The sequence below is a fragment of the Dreissena polymorpha genome, chromosome 3, assembly GCF_020536995.1.
Source record: "Dreissena polymorpha isolate Duluth1 chromosome 3, UMN_Dpol_1.0, whole genome shotgun sequence".
NCBI classification, from domain to species: Eukaryota; Metazoa; Mollusca; class Bivalvia; order Myida; family Dreissenidae; genus Dreissena; species Dreissena polymorpha.
The window spans coordinates 17,410,923-17,434,242 of NC_068357.1; the positions used below are offsets into that span (position 1 = coordinate 17,410,923).

Sequence of the window (23,320 nt, forward strand, 5' to 3'; positions counted from 1 at the left end):
TAACAAAATCTATAACACGAATGATTCGGCACTTATTGGCTCTTGCTTTCTTAATACGAAAAAGTTTGCCATCGGCTGATATTTTGGGCGTAACAATCTCGGACGTCTTTCGACCTCTCTCTGCTATTTTTATTTTGCATCGTAATAGAAACTGAAAGTACAGACGCTTTACAAAAACATGCACAATGAGCGACGAATTAGGTCAGATTGAAAACGCATAGCGTTTGAATAACTATGACCGTTTGCTGGGCTTGCTGAATGTAAGCGTCACCGCGTTACGATAATAATTCCAAAGAGAAAATACCTTAAATGAGCAAAGCATTTTTAATCGAAGTTTTGTATCGTTAATTTGACGAATTTGCGTAAAAGTCAAATTCATTGCGTTTTCAATACTCATGATATTGTATTTCTTTGCATTTTTATACATTTTAATAGGGTGAAAGACGCAGATACGCAGCTTATCTGGGGCACTGAGAACTGGTTAAGAGACATGATATTTTGCCTTTTGGGATAATTGTAAAAGTTAGAACAGCAGATATACATGTATGGGGAGAACGAGAAAAGTAAACAATGTTAACCAGAAAGGCACAATCACAGGCAATCGGCACCTGTGTCGGAAGCAATTATTAAGAATCATTAAGAAAGTAAATCGATAGAAACAGAGAACCTACACTTGCGCACCCTTTGAGCCATTCTAATCAGTCATCGTCGTGATTTTCGCAAAAGTTTTAACAGCCGTTAGACATTTATGATCGATTTTCTTATTAAGCGAATGGCAACAATTTTTTGATCGACTAGTTTGCAGCCAAAATATAAAGCACTTACCGCGTGTCAATGTTAAAATTTAAATAGGTCGTCACATAAACTTGCACAAGATGTGAAAAAGGCACCATCATGGGGGCAGCCATTTTTCCAAACAAACCAGTTTCGCAAGGGAAACGGCAAATATAACAAGAGTTCTGATTGGCTAATGCCATAATCTAAAAATAAATGCTGGTCGAGCAGGATTTTTCTGCTCGAGCCGAAAAATTGCTGGTCGAGCAGTAAATTTGCTGCTCGAGCAGCATTTTGCTGGTCGATGCTGCTCGAGCAGCATTTTTTTCTGCTCGAGCAGAAGTTAAAGTTTCGACCCCTTTGGTATCCCATAGGAAACTGTATACAAACGGGGACAATGGGCAAATTGACCCGATTTGAACTAGATAAAACCGGACTGGAAACGGGATAGGACGGGATAGGATCGAGCTGCGCGTAGCGCGAAATGTGTATGAGTGTCATTTAATCATATTGTAGATTTTTTTTCTGACGAAAACTACACGTTCACATGTTCACATCCCGTTCTGCATTTTCTTCAGAACGTGGTCGAACTGTCTGAGAACGTGCTTGGTGTATGGGCTCCTTAATTATTCACATGCTTTGTTAAATAGCAGACCTAACAAATAATCGATTTTTCACGGCGTAACTTGCTTTTTTTTTTAATCAAATTGTTTTATAACTTAATTTAACAAAAAAATGTTATCAGCATTCTGTTTGAGGTATTGTCATAATATAACATGCCTTTGATGTTCTACTCCTCTTGATCGAAAACCAATGTTTTGTAATTTTTTCTAGATTCATTCCGGTGACGTTTCCAGACTTCGTCATGCTGTATCATCTGTACAATTGGCAAATAACTGAGCCTTGTTCTAAGAAAACTGGGCTTAATGCATATGCGCAAAGTGTCATCCCAGATTAGCCTGTGCAGTCCGCACAGGCTAATCATGGACGATACTTTCCACCTAAACTTGATTTTTGGTAAGGAGGGACTTCCTTGAAACTAAAAATACCATAAAAGCGGAAAGTATCGTCCCTGATTAGCCTGTGCGGACTGCGAAGGCTAATCTGGGACGACACTTTACGCACATGCATTAAGCCCAATTTTCACAGAACGCGGCTCAAATGAGGAACTTTGAAAAAGAAGACAGCGGACATTTTCCTTGTAAGAAGCGAAGATCCGTATTTCATGTCTGGCAAAGCGAGCAGACTATCTGGTAGCCGAGTAAGCGGATAATGGGATTCTTACTGGAATGTAACCCGTCATATTCACGCATTGGTCACGCAAGTTGTTGTTATTGCAGTTGACAGTCAATAGATACCTCATTATTGAAACTGACAGAATATGACGCATGCGTTGCTAAGGCAATCTCTATGACCATATTTTCATTTGGATTAAGACTATTGTTTGACCTTTTTAACTGAAGGACACGTTAAGCTAGTAGCTATAACGATATCGGCGTTCTTTCAGGTTAGAAATATGCATATATCAGCAGATTCAATCATTTCCAACTGATTGTTATTTTTCATTTTGTACTCATTTTTCCGACCATAGTGTGCAAGAAGGAAAACGATTTATGATATATGAGCATTTTTCTGCGTTGTTTTCTGTTATTCGCCGTTTTGTCAGATGTTTTGAAAGATTTCAATTATGAAACTCACTCGTATATTCAAAAAATGGGTATGCCTGCACGTGTTGTTTCTTTAAAGTCGTTCAACGTTTTAATTTTTATGGCGCATGTAAAAAGGAAAAAGTTAATGTATCTTTTAAATATTGAAACGTATTCTGGTAGAATTTCTAGGGAACACGGTACATAAAAGTTGACACCACAGTGATCATATTCCTTGGGCGTTAATATTGAAACCATCAGTTGTGAAGGACTGAGATTTCATTATTAAAATAATTATGACTCACACATTCATGGGGGTTTGCCACTTTCGTCAACGAAAGTTGCACATGTCTTGACAATACCAAAACTTTCTTCTGAAATTAAAAGTATGTAGAGTTGTGAAGTCTGAACAATTTAGTAAATATTTTAAAGATATTGGTGGCAGCCGAGGACCCAGGGTTGGTGGTCGAGCAGTTGTTGCATCGGTCAGTGGTAGCCTAGATACAAAGGTAAGGTCAGCAGGATGTGTGTTGCGTCATGCACCTCGATTGGAAGTTCTAAACATTATATTGATTTAATATACATGCGTGCATGCGTGTATCATACTTTAAATTATTTAGAATAAAGTTCTCGACAGGCATTTGGTGTGATGGACGTTCGATATATAAAAAATAACATGTTTGAGTTTTCACTATTCATAATTCAAATAAAATTCTTTTCTAAAAAGACTAATATTATTATTGCAGTAAAATTCCTTGAATACCAAATTGTTAGTTAGAACATACATGTTAGATATAGGTTATTTAAATACGGAAAAAAAATCACGACATTTTTCGGCGTAAGCTGCATAAGCCAGCTTTTCACCTTAGCCTGACCTTTGTAAGTGTCCAATAAAATTCCAATAAAATTTCCCGCGGCTAGGTACGAATGAATACACTTCATTTATTCCATTGGCTGATTTGAGTTTACCACCAGAACATTGGAAACATATCCGCGTCTTTGTAACACTGTTTTACTGTATGAAACAATTTTATCTCGAATGAAAAGGCTTAATAGATAGAACAGTTTTACACTCAATTCTCGACATCAATACAGTTTGTGCGTACACCTTTTATTTTCAGAGTATTACCAGCGCAAGAGCGTTTATACTTAAAAGGCTATGTTCTCATATTCAGTTCTTACTTCCTTATTCCTGTCAACATGTTAACATGTAAAAGTATAAAGAGCAATGGAAGCGAGGCCTCACTTTAAAGCATTGCATTTCAACCCGCGAGTTCAGAGTTTATATACAGGTCATCACCGGAGTTGGCGGCCAGTAAAATAATCGTTATATAATAAAGACGCTATCCGTGAACTAGGTGACCTGGAATTTTCTTTAGACCAGAAATATGTTAAATGAAGATATTCAGCAATATAATTATGGTATGTAAATAATAGATTCTTAATGTGTTTTCAACAATACAATGATAAATATTATTGTTGATAAATTTAACAATAATTATTCGTCCATATTGCCTAATGTACTAAAGTGATATTATGAGCATGTAACAGTTTATAGGTGTCTATCGCAACCGTTGATTATTTTTGATGTTTCTACTTCATATACACTTATATTAATTAATACAGCATCATCATACTAAAACAATATACCAGAAAGAGAAAAATAATGCATTTGAATATCAACCGTACTTTCGTTTGACAACTGATCATGCGTTTACGAGTTGAACCTAAATTTAGTTTTAGTGCAGATTTGTTCATACGACACAAAGACACGAAATTGTTTTACGGATCATTTCAGCTTACAGGACTGGGTGGGTCACGTAAGAATATCGAATATAAAATATATTTTTATAAACAACTGGTAGCAAGGTGAGTTGCAGATAATTAATCAGTAACCACATTTTAACTAACTATTTTGACCTGTTAATTCTTTTCAGCTCAATTCAACATAGCAAAATGCCCATAATATCACTTTAAGCATTAGCACGATGATAATTGATACTGTTAATAATCGAATCAAATAGCAATGCCCGACAAACCACTAAAACAGGTTTGTTCGAAGAACGCGCCTTTAAATACGGATACTTCTCGTGTGGCCGGTTGACTCATATGTTTAAATTTCACTTCCATTCTTCTTGTGGTTTTCTGTTTTGTATCTATAGGTTTATGACCAGCAATATGTTATAATGTAAAATAAGCCGCGAAAACTCCCCGTAACATCCCGTACTGCGTGTGATGCAGCTAAGAACTGCACAGAAAAAGACTTTCGCTATCCTTGATCTCATTCATTAAACTATTTACGCCGTATATCTTTTTTAAAGATATTTCTTGTTTTTAATAACTTACAATTACATTCACCATTATAAAGTACTTATTATTTTTGCTATCAGAGGATTAGTATCAGCTTCCCTAAACCAAGCGCCATTAAACAGCGGCGGTGACGGGGTAATTTAAGGGGCAGTCTACAGTTTTTCTTGAAAATCCCCAGTCCGACAACTACTGGTCTGCAAAACACTTTCAAAACAAGGCCTTCAGTCACAACCTGAAAATAGATTCAGACGATATTCAGTGCAGCCCATCAACAGCTTAAAAGAAAATTATGCACAAAACAATGCAGAAAATGCTCTTTATATTGATATATGGGGTAAAATAGACCTTTTCGGGGGTCTCGGACCTTGGCCGTAAAAAAACATTTTTAGATAAAAACGGCAATCATACTTTTCTTTCCGGGGAAAATTACGGACACAGTCGACAACATGCTTTGCACTATCAAAGCAAATGCTTTCAAACTTAGTCAAACAAAATGGGTCATTACGCTTGAACTTTTTTGCACTGCTTACTTATTTAAACACACCGTTGAAATCTATCAAATGTCGACTGCTTCAAGATGGAAGTACATGTATTACTTCTCACTAAGCATGTTGTTGTTGACTAAAATTCAGGTAACTTAGTTTCGAATTACTGAAAACAAGTGAAATCACTAGAATATTGACAATTTATACTTACATTTCAGCTTCTGGAGTCAAAAGACAATTTTGTTTAGACCATACACCTTAAATTCAGGAAATTGACCGGGGCTAATGCGCATATAAGGCTAAACAACTATAGACTTCCTCCTTTAGTGGGAAATGCTGCTAAAGAGGACGGTCGGGAAACCGGACCGGCCTTGTGACAATATTTAACATTCTGGTAAATTTAAAGATTGTCAATTTCTAATACTAATATCTATGACATCATATCTATGACATTATGCTGCCCACTGATTTACTGATTCAATATTCAATGGCGTCGCTCTGGAGAGCGGCGATTTGTATGTAATGCATTTTTTTTCGCTTATGGGCGGAGAAGTTATTTTACGGATCAATGTATATATTTTTGTTTTAAGAATATCTTGCATAGAGGTGATTTTTTGTGTAAATAAGTGTAAATAAGTACTGCATTTGTGCCTATTACATTTATTACAACATTTATTCCCAATAATGCAAAGCTTATTGTTTTAATTAATAACTGATCCACAACTGATCACAGGGGAAAGATCACAGGGACTGGGCAAATACGCGAAACGTTCTGGTTTTGTATAAAAACAAAACATAATCAAAATATATTTATTTTGTGGTTTTTCTAAATTGCTTATTTAGTGGAGAATCAATGTAGTACGATATTTGATGACCTATCGCGCAAGCAAGTTTATTGGAAGGCGTACTGGTACGAAAACGTACAATGTATTAGTTTATTAATAGACATATAATTACAATCGCTATACACAACTTCATCAAATAGCAGTACATAAATGATGTAAGCCGGAATAGCTCAGTTGGGAGAGCATTAGACTGAAGTTGTTATGCAACAATCATCTAAAGGCCCCCGGTTCAATCCCGGGTTCCGGCACGAACTGAACAGTTCGGCGGCTGACAATTTTTGTTCAGTAAAGTTAATAAATATAATAAAGCTTTATTTTATGTACACATTTTAAAATCCATTTTACTACAATTGGACATTTTTATTAAAATTAATGGATGCCGCGTGGTGACAACGTTAATTAAAATTTCTTACATCACTTAAATATCTTAATTACAGAGGTGTATTCATTTTGTAAAGAGAAAATCGACTTTTTTCACTTGAGCAAAACTTAAGTCGAGATTTTCCAAAGAGCTATTTTCCACCGACCCGGCGAGCTTAGTAATTATTTATATTTAGTTGACAGAATATAATTGCAACGCATGTCCTTAAAAAACTTCTACGACGTAAAGCATTTTAGTGATTTGCTATTATCGGCAATGAAACATATATTTGGAAAATAAAAAAATGCACAAATATTTAGAATGTGTGTTTGAAATCGAGAAAATTTCGAAACGTACCGATTTTCCCGGGCCCGACATCTTTCGCATCTATTCTTTCCCTTTTCATTGTATTCAATCGACTCTTTATGTTTTAATACTTTGTATTAATACCTTATAATTCGACACTCAGTAAATGTAAATTTTAAAATAACTTAACAACAAGATAAGTATTGATGCAAAGCATCAAAGGGCGTCGGGAAATTCAGTGTAAAAGGCACTCAATGCAGTTACATGGAACGATTTTTTTCTACTGTAAATATTAATATATTGGCCGATTATTTTAAACAAAATAGAAAAAGATACTGGTATAACCATTATCTATGATTTTGTGTTATAACCCCAAATAACCATTATTTATGATGTTGTGTTATAACCCCCAAATAACCATTATCTATGATTTTGTGTTGTAACCCCCAACTATTTCATTGTTCATTTTATTTTACATTGGTTTCCTTTTTTTACTGGCATCCGTGTACAGTTTTCATTAATGGAACAGAATTGTGTAGGTTTCAAAATATCTGCTTCCTCTTGTAAAAAAAATTGAATGAAAACTGTAAATTGCATAAAGAAGCTGCATTTCACAATACTTTGAAATTCAGTAAAAGATCATAATAGATTTATTGCTCCGATATGCATCATTTTTAATAGGGTTCGAGTAATACTGATATAAAAACACTTAACAAGTTTGGAAAGATTCAGACGAAAGTTGTGAAATCTTTTAAACAAGTGGAAATGGTTTATTTTGTCAAATTTAATAGAAAAAAATCTGCACTTATTGTCCCGATGTTTCTCATTTGAAATGAGGTAAAAAATGCTCATTGATATGAAGACACTGTAAGTTTTTAGGGGTAAGTGGTTGCATATGCATGCATTATGTGACACGCCTCGTTGTTTTAAATGAATAGGACGCAAGCTATCGAATAAGGGGAGAAAAGTCAAAAATATTGTTTGAAAGTCTGTAGAAGATTTATTCGGGTTGACAAACGGACTCGAAATATTGCTCGGTTTTCGACTGACTGTGCGTTAACGGCTGGACATATATTTTTGAAGTTAACTTTTTTGGAAAGGTTGTCCAATTACCCATAGGAGGATCAAGGGATGCTTTGGATTAAAGCTATTTTTGACATTTTTGCGGCCCGCGAAGACAGGTCTATAATAGAGTCTAGTTAATGACCTTGTTATGATTCCAATATCAGAGGGTGGGTATTTTTTTCATGGCTCTTTGTCAATTTTTTTCTCATTAAACATGATTTAATATATTTATTTGAATATATTGGGCTCCTAAAAAAATACTATCCAAGGTACGTTACTTCCACCTGTGCACTCCAGTGCGACGCCAATAAAGTGCATTTTAGCTTCCAGTTTTACATGAAAATAATTCCGCTAGATTGATCGGAAACGCCACTGCGTCAGACACCCACCGCCCGTTGCTCGCCGACTCCAACCGGAAACCACTACTCCTTCTGTACTGCCTCGTGCATCCGTTTGACTTTGAAAAGTATCACCTGGCTCTGCTCGTCCGATAATAATGCTGCTGGTGATGCTGCTTCTGATGATGCTGATAATTATGGTGGCGTTGATGATGATGATAATGATGATGATGATGATGATGATCATGATGATGTGCCGCCTTATTCACTACAACAACAATAACAATAAAAGCAACAATACAGACGAAATTGGCCTTCAATGCGAGATAAAAAATCCCGGCGGCCTCTGGTGCGGCAGCCGAGGTCCCAGAGAGTGGTCGTGCAGTTGTTGCATCGGTCAGTGGTTGCCTAGATACAAAGGTGAGGTCAGCAGGATGTGTGTTGCGTAATGCACTTGGATAGGATTTTTTTTATATTGATTAAATATATATTCGTGTATGCGTGTATCATACTTGAAATTATTCAGACTGAAGTTCTAGAAAGGAATTTGGTTTGATGGACGTTCGATATATAAAACATAGAATTTTGGAGTTTTCACTATTCATAATTCAAAGAAAATTATGTTCTAAAAAGACTTGAGATATGATTATCGCAGAAAAATTCCTTGAATAACAAATTGTTAGAATTAGAACATACATGTTTGATATAGGTTTTTTAAATACGGAAAAAATCACGACAATTTTTTTTTTAATAACTTACAATTACATTCACCAATATAAAGTACTTGTTATTTGTGCTATCCGAGGATTAGTATCAGTTCCCCTAAACCAAGCGCCATTAAACGGCGGCGGCGACGGACGGGCTAATTTAGTGGGAAATATCTACGATCAGAAGAATAAAGCGTGCTGCTTAAGAGGACGGTTGGGAAACCGTACTGGTCCTCTGACAATATTCAATATTCTGGTAACTTTAAACACCCCCGGAAACCCGACATGCTGTGAGAAGTTGGACATGCTAGGAGATGTAGCCGATATATTTCAAAGAATTTCGGTAGGGTAAGTAAATCCAGTTCTATAATTGTTTAAAGGCATTTTTGAAATAAAATATATTTTGGTGCATACAAATAAGGTATTACCATGTATGTTAGAAAAATCCTGGTTATTAATATTCAGGATTTATTGAAATATGGTTATTTAAAGTCGACGATGCAGGATTTTGTCCCATATTTAGCACTTTATTTACAAATTTCTTTAAAGGTATGCCTGTAAAAAAGTTTTTTTTCACCGACAATTATATTAACCAATGTCCCCGAGTAACATATCCGCCAGGTTTTCTTAAAAAAGTTCTTATTGGTGGAAAAATTCGACTTTACATACAACGTGTTGATGAAAAAATGATATGACATAGTGCTGTACAAAGATGTCGAGGTATGACATGTGTGAAGTTCATTTATAAACTTAAAAGCTAACTATTACAGCTGATTTATGCCCACTCTGACGCATTGTAGATCATTTTCATTGAACTTTGAGGTTTTATAATGATATCCGCTCTGAAGCTTAGTTTATTTCCAGCTAATTTGTATCTTTTTTTATTGTTTGAAAATCATTGTAAATGTAAAGCAATTGATTCATACAAGTAAAAATATACGTCCGGTAGGCAAACTTCACAGCATGTCGCGTTTCCGGGGGTGTTAAAGAACGTCTATGCCTAACACTTATTTCTATGACATCGTATCTATAGCATTTTACTGCCCACTGATTTACTGATACAATATTCAATCATAGTTTCAATGCATAAGAGCTGTTCTGCAAATTAACACGTGCAAATTATATAAAAGTCCTGTGAGCCTTTATGTATTTTATTTTGTTGTGTTCTAATCAAAATTAAATAGGTTATAGCGTGTTTTCCTAAACTTTATGTTGCCATGACTACAAAAGTTTATGCAAAAATCCAAAAAACATTAAAAAAAATAGTGGTGATTTTATATAGCAAAACCAATTGAATATTTATATTTTAAAGTGTTTTTTTATTATTTCATGGTGATTTAAAAATCACTTTTCTCTGACATAAATATATTTTTTAAACAATGTATGTATCCATTGTGGATCAATATATAAGTTAACAATATTTCAAACCTGTAACCTACTTTAGAGATATTTTGTATTCTGACAAAGTTAAAAAAATTGGCATCGGGATACAAAGGGATACATTATAACGAAGGTTCTTCAAAAAATTGCTATCTTAGAAGCTTTGATCTTGCCTTAAGTTTAAAATTGTTACATGATTAAAAAATACAAACATTTTTACCAAAATCTATTTAGATTGATGGTAAGGTTGCGGAAACATTGCCAACAAGGTTATTGTAGATACGCAAATGGCCGAAACAAAAAAGAAACGGACATCCTAACCTTCCTCCTCCTTCTCCTCCTCCTCCTCTCCCTTTTCTCTTTGGCCTCCTCCTCCTCTGCTTTCTCCTCCTCCTTCTCTTTCTCCTCCTTCTTCTCATCCCCTTTCTCTTTCTCCTCTTCCTTCTCCTCCTTCTCTTTCTCCACTGTTTCCTCCTCCTTTTCCTCATCTTTCTCCTCTTTCTCGCCCTTTTCTCCTCTTTCTCCTCCTTCTCTTTCTCCTCCTCCTTCTCTTTCTCCTCCTCTTTCTCCTCCTCTTTCTCCTTCTCTGTATCATCATCTTTCTCCTCCTCCTTCTCCTACTTCTTCTCCTCCTTCTCTTTCTCCTTCTTCTCTTTCTCTTCTTTCTCCTCCTATGTCTCATATTTTTTCTCCTCCTCCTTCTCCTCTTTCTCTTTCTCCTCATCCTCTGTCTACTCTTCTTTCTCCTCCTCCTTATCCTCCTCTTCATTCTCCTCCTCCTTCTCCTCCTCTGTCTCCTCCTCCTTCTCTTTCTCCTCCTCCTTCTACTCCGATTTCTGCTCCTCCTTCTCTTCCTCTGTCTCATCCTCATTCTCCTACTTCTTCTCCTCCTCTGTCTCCTCCTCCGTCTCCTCTTCTTTCTCCTCCTCTGTCGTCCTCCTTCTCCTACTTCTTCTTCTTCTCCTCCTCCTCCTCCTACTTCTCATCCACGATGCTTGATGACTTCCAATATGATTGATTACTCCTCCGACATGTGGCAATCAATCAAAGACTATTTTATTGGCTTCACCATATAGCAATGACATATAGAAGATAAACATAATATCCTTAATCAATCACTTTGTCACTGACCTTAGCCTATCCCGATTTACAACTCGCGCGATAGCGATTTTAATACTCTGGAGAAATCTGGGTAAAACAGTTGTCCAGACAGGACATTTCACAATTGGACACACAGATGATAGATGGATTATTATGTTCCCAAACATCCACTCGAGTATTCTGGTGCATTGCGACTGCAGACGACTCCCGGCGACCCATGATATTTTGCGAGACAGCTGCGGAGACGCACGATATATTTGACACGATATATCGCCTTTTGGGCTACCTACACAAAAATGATAAATCGTCCTTCGCCGCTACTGTCGCGCAGAATATCATGCGTTGCCGCGACTGTCGCGCTAAATATCGTTCGTCGCCGCGACTGTCGTGTAAAATATCGTGTATCGCTTCGTGCGTCGTGTGTCGCCCTTGATGAAAGAAGGGCGAGATCAAAGATGGCACTATCCGGATTCTGTTCTTAATAGAAACATGTGCGTGTCACTTATAAGGTTTATGTGCAACATCCAGTACATTAGTTTTGTAGCCCAATGTCAGCTGTTGTTAAAAGCTATCGGCTTATAAAACAAATGGCTATATTTGGAATGATACGAATATTTAAATGTAATATTGTATCGTTTCGTTACATAATTAAATCCGTTGTCTGTGAAGTGAAAAGTTTACATTCACAGATTAGACATTTTTACGTTATTTGACATAATTAAGGTATATGCTGGATTGCTTATGTCAGTAACATTTTAATACGTTGATGCGTTTGTTACGCTAAAGACATCAAATCTTGTTTTAAATACTGTTGTATAAAATATGTATACCATGAAATATTGTGCATTATACAAAATTGTGATCATAATGTGATACTGGTTTATTATTTTTAAGTTCCAAGGCCACGACTTTTATATTTCTTGGTTTACAAAACCGCCGACCCTAATTTTTGGAAAATGGGAAAAAAAAATAAAAACGGAAAATCGTCTTTTTTTAAAATATTTTATTCCCGACCGCACTGCAAAACGAGCGAAACGAGAAAAAAAACGATCCGGTTTGAGTACGGTTGCGAATAAAATCAAGTAAGTACAATCAACGATTGGTTCACATATATTGCAGAGATCGGGATATTTTTCAATGTGAAACATTATGTACCAGTCCTTTTATGGGCACTTCTCAAAATTTATTTCGGGTAAAAATTACAGACAATAAGAAAATCAGCGTCAGTAAAATGCCGACCCCATCAAAATTTATTTCCGTGTCTGTGACGCAACTATATTGTTTAACATGTTCATTATATTAAACAAACCCGATATTATAGTAGATAAAAAAGTATTTGATAATTAGTATAAATAATCCAATAAAACACTGCCATTATTTATGATATATGTGTTTAGGAATTTTGTAAACACGTCCGCCATAGTTTATAGGAACTGTACAGAAAGTTTGGAAATCGGAACAAATCGGTATATCTCGGAAAATCATTGATAAATGTATTTGTCGTTTCAATGCTTAGGGCCGAGTAATTTCGGCAAATCGGAACTCAACTTGCGTAAAACACTAGCTCAATTAACCGTTTAACTCCGCCTCCGTTCTCTGCAAAAGATTCGAAGGCGGAGCTATGCACGTGCTTTTATTAAATTGGAGGATTGCAATTGAGAAACAAACACACGATTGGTTCGGCATGTTGATTGCTAGACAAAGGAAGCCAATTTTTTCGGCGCGAAATTTGTCGCTTTATTGCTTCCGACAGAAAGCGGCTTTCCTTTGATGACGTCAAACTGTCAATTCACACAGACTGCACATTTTCGGAAGACTTTAACTGACTACTTGTTTACAATTCCAGTAAAAAAACACTTGCTAACATTAAACTTTGGATTAAATTATCAAAATAAAGCAAAAGCGAAGTTGACAAATATGATTAAATTAATTCGCGTCAGTTCAAATAAGACGTTTTGCGTTGTAAATCAACGAATTTTCATGACAACAACATCTTTGACAAACATTACCGCAACGACGCATGGATCGATCTACCTCGATTTTTTTTTCATGTACGATCTCATAAGTCGAGTAAGAGCAAAACACATACCGGGTAATTTGTGTATGAGTAGTTTATCTTATATAAGATTTATGCAACGGGCATCGCATTGCGTAATGGTGCGCATCGTATTATGGAAATGAAGCGCAGTTTTTCGTTTTAATGGGAGAAGAACGCATGTCATGTAATGGAGTGTTTAAAATTGCCTGATGTTACAAAAGGTGCTTTTAGGACTCATTTCACTTGAAGATATAGATGTGTTTCATTGCATAATTTGATTTTTTGTCTCTGTGTTAAGGTTATAAAAGATATGTTGTCTTTGTTCTGATGTTATTAGTATTGACTTTTTTTTCCAATGATGTTTTTTTTTTTTTTTTTTCGACCGCCCGATGGACCATTTTCAAAATAATTTTTGTAAACCAATAAAAAAGAAAGTCGTGGCCCAACTGGATACTTGATGTTAAGCGTGTATTTAGTATGTACGTTATGATTTTGCATTCCATTTTAAAAATCCGTTACCATGGTAACATTTAAATCATCAAAGATTCATTTTTATTGCAATAATGAAAAAATGGAATAATACAATAATTAAGATCTATTTTTTAAGTTGTTAGGCTGATTTTATTCGCCGATCGATATTTACTTTGAAAAATGATATATCATATCATATACATTTACATTTGTTTCCTTGGAAACGGCAATTGTAGTTTCAGAAATTATTAATTAAACCCTATCTGCATATAATCCGATCAATTGGGAATGCCCTAGGCAAATTATGCTGTGTATATTAAATTATACTTTATATTCTTTGATTTCTTTGACAAAAAATGTATAAAAACGTCAATGTCTTACTCGTTACCATGATAACAAATCACTATTTGTTGCTTTTTTACATCGTGCTGTGTGTTTTCAATACTCATGTACAATTTTATAATTTGATGATGACGTATGATGTATATATATACGTTTGTAATTGATTTTTATATACCATAACAAATATTCTCACGTATTGGTCATGTTGCCATACCAACCATAGTAAAGCGATATTAATTATAAAACTGCTATTTTCCTTTATTCAATAGTATGCCCAATAAGATAAAAGTAAATTCATTTATTTCTGTAACAGGGCATATTTCAACCCTTCGTGAACCTAGCCCTTTGTTACAGCGAATTTATTAGCTTCATATTAAAATAGAAATGCTGGTTTTGATTTAAACATCACATTTGTTATAGACAAGGAAAAATACTCATTATATTTTAGCAGAGAAGTGCATATACATCTATAACACAAAACACGTGAAATACTGCAGTTACTGGTCCAAGGGATACGTCAATCAATTCAAATCATAATTAAATACATCGTTTTTGAAAGCATCTAATCTTGATAGAATCATTAAAAGGAGAACAAGAGATGTGTTCGTCAGAAACACAATGCCCCCTATTGCGCCGCTTTGAAACAAAAATTGACCTTTGACCTTGAAGGATGACCTTGACCTTGATCTTCCACCACTCAAATTGTGCAGCTTCATGAGAACACCGCTTAGCATTATTTTTTTTACCTTTGACATTGAAGGATGCCTTGACCTTGAACTCAAAATGTGCAGCTTTCTGAGAATGCCGCTTTAATTTTTTATATTTTTTTTTACCTTTGACCTTAAAGGATGACCTTGACCTTGAACTTCCACCACTCAAAATGTGCAGCTTCATGAGAACACCGCTTTGATTTTTTTCGACCTTTGACCTTGAAGGATGACCTTGAACTTCTTCCAATCAAAATGTGCAGCTTCATGAGAATGCCGCTTTGAATTATTTTTTTGACCTTTGACCTTGAAAGATGACCTTGACCTTTCACCACTTATTATGTGCAGCTCCATGAGATACACATGCATTCCAAATATCAAGTTGCTAGGTTCAATATTTCAAAAGTTATTGCAAAACTTTAATGTAAGGTTAAAGTTTTTTTTTACCTTTAACCTTAAAGGATGACCTAGACCTTTCACCACTCAAAATGTGCAGCTCCATGAGATGCACATGCATGCCAAATATCAAGTTGCTAGGTTCAATATTTCAAAAGTTATTGCAAAACATTAATATAAGGTTTAAGGTTTTTTTTACCTTTGACCTTGAAGGATGACCTTGACCTTTCACCACTCAAAATGTGCAGCTCCATGAGATACACATTCATGCCAAATATCAAGTTGCTATGTTCAATATTTCAAAAGTTATTGCAAAACTTTAATGTAAGGTTAAAGTTTTTTCTATTTTACCTTTGACCTTGAAGGATGACCTTGACCTTTCACCACTCAAAATTTGCAGCTCTATGAGATGCACATGTATGCCAAATATCAAGTTGCTATGTTCAATATTTCAAAAGTTATTGCAAAACTTTAATGTAAGGTTAGTTTTTTTTTTACCTTTGACCTTGAAGGATAACCTTGACCTTGACCTTTCACCACTCAAAATGTGCAGCTCCATGAGATACACATGCATGCCAAATATCAAGTTGCTATGTTCAATATTTCAAAAGTTATTGCAAAACTTTAATGTAAGGTTAAAGTTTTGTGTGCGTGTTTTTTTTACCTTTGACCTTGAAGGATGACCTTGACCTTGACCTTTCACCACTCAAAATGTGCAGCTCCATGAGATACACATGCATGCCAAATATCAAGTTGCTATGTTCAATATTTGAAAAGTTATAGCAAAACTTTAATGTAAGGTTAAAGTTTTGATGAAAGAATGACTGAATGACAGACAGACAGACAGGCCAAAAACAATTTACCCCCGATCTTTCGATCCAGGGGCATAAAAATAAGTTGATACTGAAATTGTCTTAGTGTATAATTTTCATATACTTGTACAAAGAAATCGTATATAGTTATTATCATAAATTGAAACACTTAACTGATTATGCATTTCATTGTTGAAAACAACCTCAAAATATCCTTATTTAACTGTTTAAAAATGTCTAATTCTGTTCAGTTTTTCATTGATTTAATGTAAATGATAACAAAATATTATCATGTTTTTACAATCGATACAATTAGTTGCCCCTTTCTTGTGCCTATGTGCCGTAAACTTCAAATAAACCTTGCACTGTGAAAACGGGTGAAACGGGTATTAGTGCATGTGCATCAAGTGTCGTCCCAGATTAGCATGTGTAGTCCACGGACTGAACAGGCTTATCTGCGACGACACGTTACGGACATGCATTAAGACCCGTTTTCCCAGAGCGAGGTTCAAATGACTTAATGGTACTTAAGTCAGATATAAACTACTTTGCTGACTTGCTAATAAATATTTCAGAATCCTTAATTACATCATTTCAGTGAACAATGGAAACATTTATAGTGTTAAATACTTGAAGCTGGATGATTATATAAAAGCATCACATTCTTTTATATGGAATAATATTTCATCAGCAAAAATATGTTTGGAATTAATGGCACAGAAATTGGATGTTATGTTATTGGAAATTAACATGTTTGATTTTCGTTTAGGCTTCCAAAAACTTACAGACACTGTGACACTTTCACTATAATTAGTATGGCCTGTAACATGTAACTATAAAAAAAACACAAAGTCGTGTTAACTACATAGGAAATTTATTAAAACTGATATGCATTTAAATTTCTTTTAAATCACAGTCAAATATCACACAACTTAGCCAAGGACGTTTGGTTCATAAACTTAATCATTAACATAGTATAACACTTATAAAATATGCCATATGAACAAATAACATATCGAAGAAATGAAGTCAGTATATATAGGTTGTATGTTAATCATTTTGTCATCACAGTTCTCTAACATAATTATTTTATATATATTATACTGTTCACATATGTGCACCACATGCGTTTCAAACATATTTCCCAGAATAGAAATAATTGGGTTCATCCACCAGAAAACATCTGGTTCAACAACTTTTGCAGTAGCAGCTTAAATACCCAGGAGTTATCAGGAAAACGCAGGTGCAGTTAAGATGGTATCAGATACATATAGTCATATACACAAATAGTTTTTCTCCATCAGAAAATGTCCTGGTTCAAAACCTTTTGCCAAAAAATAAGGCCCTAGCAAATTGTCCATGATTAGCCAATACAACATGCACGAGGAAGTAAAAAATTTATACATTTAGGAATCTCTGTGTGTGTTTTTTCTGAGAAATTTAATTTTTACAAAAATTGAAATTCACAGATTCGTTAACAGCCTAGTTGTATTTTGATAGAAAGACACCATTTGAAAGCAAAATAGGCATTTATCTTCGTCAGCAATTACTTCTTAATAGTCATCTAATACATTTATACATGTACAATATGTACACAAAGTGGCTCGAGTATATACTCGAACCATTATGAAATTTAACTGTGTAAATAAACTATTGGCATACAAAAATGAGATAAATTAACTTAGGTTAATAAAGTAACTATCATTATAAGACAAAATAATGCATCAAAAATATATTTTCAAATAAATGCATAATATAAATTAAATTGAGTACATAAACTTGATAAACTATAACAGAAAATAGCACGTATAAAATATAGCTTTGGAAATAAATGCAAAAGAAGATAAATTTATTTGTGTAAATAAATAAACAAAATATTATAAAATAAAAAAAAAAAGCTTTTAAAATAAAAGTAAAACCAACAGACAGTATTACTGTACAATGCAATGAACAACTGACATAAACATGAATCATATATGTGAACCACAGCAAGAAAACCAACGGTCATCAACTGCTAGAATAAGTGCTTTAGAAAGAACAAGTCTGAACATATATTTGTTTTATAAATGCATGCGGGCAAATAGACAATATCCTTTATAACAGAACATTTAATTAATAAAGTTAATAGAATCCATGCAATATATATGATATTATAATTATACAGAGAGTTTGGATAATTTTAGATTATAAATTTCAAAAAGAATTGTTACATTAAGTCAAATAAATTATAAGAAAAATGAAGTTGCTTTAAACAAAATTGACATAAACACTTCATTGATAATGATAATAAGCAAATATTATATATTAAAATAATAAAAGTATTGCTTACATAAGTTTAATAAACTATATTGATTGATATACTCAATCTGTTCAATTTGGAGTGAAACAAAATTGGTAAGTCCCTTATACCGCTATTTATAATATGAAAGATTAGACTCGCATTGTACTTGAAACGTGACACATTTCCTAGCATGTTAAATAAATGAACAGAAAAACTGCTTTTTATTTACATAATACTATGATCACAAACCATTTTTATTAGTTTTAAACTGAGATAAGATTTTTCATAAAGCAAACGTTTTTGTCTTTATAACATCTGGTTTACAGAAAAAGAAGGCCGATATGGTCCTATCGCTCACCTGCATAATGGAGTGTGGCTAGTTTCTAAGCCAGGAATATGATTTGAAAAAATCTTTGTAAAGAACCAAAATTCAATAAAACACACAAAATATATGTAATATATATTCCATTTTTACCCCTCATCCCAAGTAGGGCAAATTTTGACCCTAGGGGGATGATTTGAAAAAAAATGTGTACAGGACCACTATATGTTTCACACCAAATGCCCTGATCCTTGTTGTTTCAAAGATGGAACCCCTGGTGTGTATCAGGTTTTTATACAGCACCAGTATGCAGCAGAATAGAACGATTTGAACAACTTTGAAAGAGGTCCACCAAAAAATAATTCCTGTGAAGTTTCATGAAAATGCACAAGCAGTTTAGGGGGAGATGTTGTTTGAAGCAAATCATTGATGATCCAATTCAGGACACACGATGGATGACAATTGATGTTGAATGGCCACCCATCACAAAAGCTCACTGCTAGCACTTCATGCCCTGGTGAGCTAAAATAGTCTTGTGAAAAATAAGATAGTAAATTAAGTAAAGCACATGTTTGTGTTGTGTATATAGCATATTTAATTTACAGAAATATACCAGAATCATAACCTTTAAATGGATATCATATTGAGACATACATACCACATCCAAATGGCCATTTGTCACATTAAAATATAACATATGATTGCAATCATTGAAAACGAATATACATATTAATTTTCTAAGTCATCACTAATTGATCATTTTATATTATGCTGTTCGCATCAATGTCATCATAAACTGAATTTCAGGAAGACAAACACCTCCTAATCAGAGCTTCTCCATTCGTTCACTGGACAAGGATCTTTATCAACAAGAATGGCTCCACATCAGGAACTACTTTTTCAGGAACTACTTTCTCAGGATCTACTTTCTGAGGAACTACTTGTCAATCACAGCAAGCAGCATGTTTTTGTACTCGCCGCTACACTTGCTGTTCACTGCGTCATACAGGTTCTGGCTGTACTTCTCATAGTAACACTGTTTGATGTCCTCAAGGTCAACCTGAGCAGAAAGAGAAAAACACAGGGATATTGTACAGTTTGTCACATAAACTAATGCAATCATAATGCTTGAGTAAGTGACAGATAATCCACACAAGCTAATCAGGGACAACATTTTCCGCTTTCATGGTATTTTTCACCTACAGAAAGTCTCATCTGAACAAAAATCCTGTGTATGCGGACTGCACAGGCTAATCTGGGATGACACCTTGCGTACATGCATGAAGCCCAGTTTCCCCAGAGCAAGGCTCACATAGTATGGTTTATCACATTTACTCTTTTCCACTTATATATGTGTTTTGACGCATTTGTAGTCCGTTAGAAAGTTACATTTAATTCAATACCTTTCTTACTTAATTCAAGTTTTAAAGGCTTCATTTGCAACCCTTAGATACTCATGAGCAGCAATCAGCATAAAACCTGAACAGAGTTACTCGCAGGCTGTTCTGGTTTTATGCGGTTTGCAAAAGCCATTTTCACTTTGCTTCTTATGAGGGAAAGGGTTGAAGTTTTAAAAAACAATTAAATATATCTCCAGTTGTGAGATTAGCTCAGTGAATGGTACATGCGCCTCGGATACCCTGGTTTAATGCCCATTTCCAGCGCATGTTCGTTTGGGTGGTGATCACCAATTCAGACAAGTTTCCTCATGGTGCTCCGGTCAACCCATCCCCACCCATATTACACAAAACCAGACCAAAAAAGTATAATCCGAATATCTAAAGACGAAATAGCTGGAAATTACAGCTACAGTTTGAAATTTATGTTTGTGAGTCTACTTAACAAGTCAGGTAGTGCTGGAACACACTTTGAGTCCATGCATAATGCAACTTTATGGACTGAAGGACCTTTTAAATTGTAAATACACATTTTATTATATCTGCATTTCATCCTTATCAAAAACAAGCATTCTCAATTGAAATACATAAGACATAAGAAGCACTTAAACTGTGTATGCAGACTGCACATGCATTAAGCCCAGTTTTCCCAGAATGGGTCCCATATGTTCAAGACCCCATACTGACCTCGGCCCTGGGAACCGTCAGTCGGATGATCTGGTTGTTGTTGGTTCCCATGGCGGTGAAGCAGCCATGAGTTCTCTCAGCAAAGAACTGCACTGGGTCCTCCACTGCCTTTGCTGAAAACATCATCAGCTTATAATATTAGTATTTATCAGGTTAAAACATTTATATCTGATTGTCACATAGCTGTTTAACCAGGATTTTCACCTTTAGTATACCTTAACAAAGAGCCAATCTAATGTTCGAGAAATTTGCGGCCAGTAAGCCTGAATTAATAAATGGAATTGTCACATTTAAAAAAAATAGCTCAACTGACCAAAATATAAAAAGTTCTGTCTTGTCGTCAAAACTTCAAAAGTTTTAAATCATGAGTGGAGAAACTGGTTGACTATCTTTGTTATGTAGTAAAACATAAAGGTTGCACGCCAGTGGCAAGTCTACACTGAAGATTATTTCAAACGACACATAGACACACTTTTGGTTCAGCAACAATAAACGTGTTGGTATCAGCTGTGTGCTTAAAATAAATTAAGTTTATATTGTCAAAAGGTCAACATCGGAGCCTTATTAAGTTTAACTGCCTGTTTTCATAAAAAATGCATGCTGTTTCAGGTCTTGAAAGAAACGTATTAAAAGTAAAATATTCATCACCACTTACTGATACTAAGGAACCCCTCTTCATCATCACCAAGTGATGCTTTCTTGATGGTTGTATAGATGTCTTCACCTGCCAACTGTATAATAGAAGATACCAGACTGTTAATGTACAATGTTATTGCATAATACACGTCTTTTTTCTCTTTAAATTTTATAATCATAATTTTTATAAATAAAACTTGCTCTAAGAAGATTTTGAGTCATTCTTACAATAATATTGCAATATTTTTAATTTTTTTTTTTCATTAATAAGACCTTAATTACGTAAATTCTTTAAACTGTTTGTTAAAAAAACAGCTCATTTATCTGAATTTTAGTTAAAACTTAGTTAGTCAAACTTAATGATCTCTACACTGCAAAATAACTAATATTTGTGGGTCATTAATTTTCGTTAAATTTTTTGGTAGACCGATTCACAAATTTAAGATCCCAAGGATTTTTTTTATCAAAGTAACTTTTTTCAGGATAAAGTAAATTAGGCATGAATATTTTTTAATCAAACGTAATCCACACACATCCTGTGTCTGTTTCGAAATCCTGATAAATCCAAATACTACATATCATTACATTGTGTAGCTGAAATTTTTAAGTACAAGTTAAGATTTGACTTTGGAGCAATATGGATACCAGCCCCAGACAAATGAAAGCACTTGCTGACCTTGGTGTACTCTTCCAGCGTGGCCTTGACCTGGAAGTGGTTCTGATTGGCCAGCAGATCAGTGAATGCAGCACTGGGTACCCCTGCCTGAAATGGACAAGATTATATTAATATGAGCTGCATTCTGGGAAAACTGGGCAAAATTCATGTGCGTTAAATGTCATCCCAGATTAGCCTGTGCAGCTTGCACAGGCTATTCAGGGACAACACTTTCAGCTTAAACGTTTGGTTTACAAGAGACTTCATTAAAAAAATAAATTCAAGCAGAAAGTATTGTCCTTTATTAGCCTGTGCAAGCTGCACATGCTAATCTTAGAAAACACTTAATGCACATGCATAAAGCCCAGTTTTCCCAGACCGAGGTTAACTTGATGGTAACATGGCTTTTACTGCATGACCCTGCATGATTAGATGCAGAATTGAAATTGGTTGAGAGCAAAGCTTTTAAAGAGCAAATACAGTTTAGTTTTCGTATTGACAATCGTCTATAGACCTCATCTTACAATGAGATTAGATTTTCAGATCTATCTTATCCCAAGAAGACACAAATCAACAACAAAGTTGTAAATGAGCCTTGCTCTAAGAAAACTGCGCTTTATGCATGTGTGTAATGTGTCTTCCAAGATTAGCCTGTGCAATTTGCACAAGCTAATCAGAGATGACGCTGTCAGCTGTTTAGGAATTTTTCGTTAAAAAAAAGTCTTTTCTAAATAAAAATCCAGCTTAGGTAAAAATGTGCCATTCCTGATTAGCCTGTTCAGTCTGCACAGGCTAATCTGGGACAACACTTTACACACATGCATTAAACCCCATTTTGCCAGAGCGAGACTCAAATCTTTGTACCTGTTTCAAGGCCTGTGCGTCTGCTTGCGCCTTGTCTATAGCAACAGCTGATCCTGTAGGCCTGTTACCACGGATACAGGCGGTAAGAAGGTTTCGAAGATCATCGCTACAGTCCCGGGTCAGATCCTTCTCAAGGTCAGCTTTAAACGCTTTAAAAGAAAATGCACAAACCAATGTAAATGATTTTTTGTTTCTAAGAAATTTTCGAATAAATGCGTTTTTTGCTAATTTGATGATTTGGGACCCATCTCATAAAAGATGCTGAATCTGTATCTTTCCAAATACTTTTCATTATCTCTTGATTAAACAATAATAATTTGGAACTGTTCCACTCTTCAGACCTTATGAATAAATCCCTTTCGGCAATAATGACAAATTAAAAAAGAAAAATTCA

At 34.8% G+C, this 23,320-nt stretch overlaps 2 protein-coding genes and 1 non-coding gene across 3 annotated transcripts in view; 1 reads left to right on the plus strand and 2 right to left on the minus strand.

Moving 5' to 3' along the window:
- Positions 1–1,564: 1,564 nt before the first annotated feature.
- LOC127872062 (cilia- and flagella-associated protein 251-like) lies at positions 1,565–11,203 on the minus strand. Its single transcript, XM_052415397.1, has 3 exons — positions 11,097–11,203; positions 10,539–10,803; positions 1,565–1,651 (listed from the first exon to the last, which is right to left on the minus strand). Exons 1-3 carry the CDS (start codon positions 11,201–11,203, stop codon positions 1,565–1,567), a joined length of 459 nt encoding a protein of 152 aa, XP_052271357.1.
- On the plus strand, positions 6,220–6,308 carry Trnaf-gaa (transfer RNA phenylalanine (anticodon GAA)). Its single transcript is given in 2 exon segments — positions 6,220–6,256; positions 6,273–6,308. It is a non-coding gene; the product is annotated as a tRNA-Phe (tRNA).
- Positions 11,204–16,941: 5,738 nt separating the features above from the next.
- Positions 16,942–23,320, minus strand: part of LOC127873128 (annexin A6-like) — an 80,543-nt gene continuing 74,164 nt past the window's right edge. The window contains 5 exon segments of the mRNA XM_052416771.1: positions 16,942–19,747; positions 20,772–20,884; positions 21,427–21,502; positions 22,084–22,170; positions 22,927–23,075. Of these exon segments, the coding sequence (XP_052272731.1) occupies positions 19,625–19,747; positions 20,772–20,884; positions 21,427–21,502; positions 22,084–22,170; positions 22,927–23,075 (548 nt within the window). The 3' untranslated portion in view covers positions 16,942–19,624.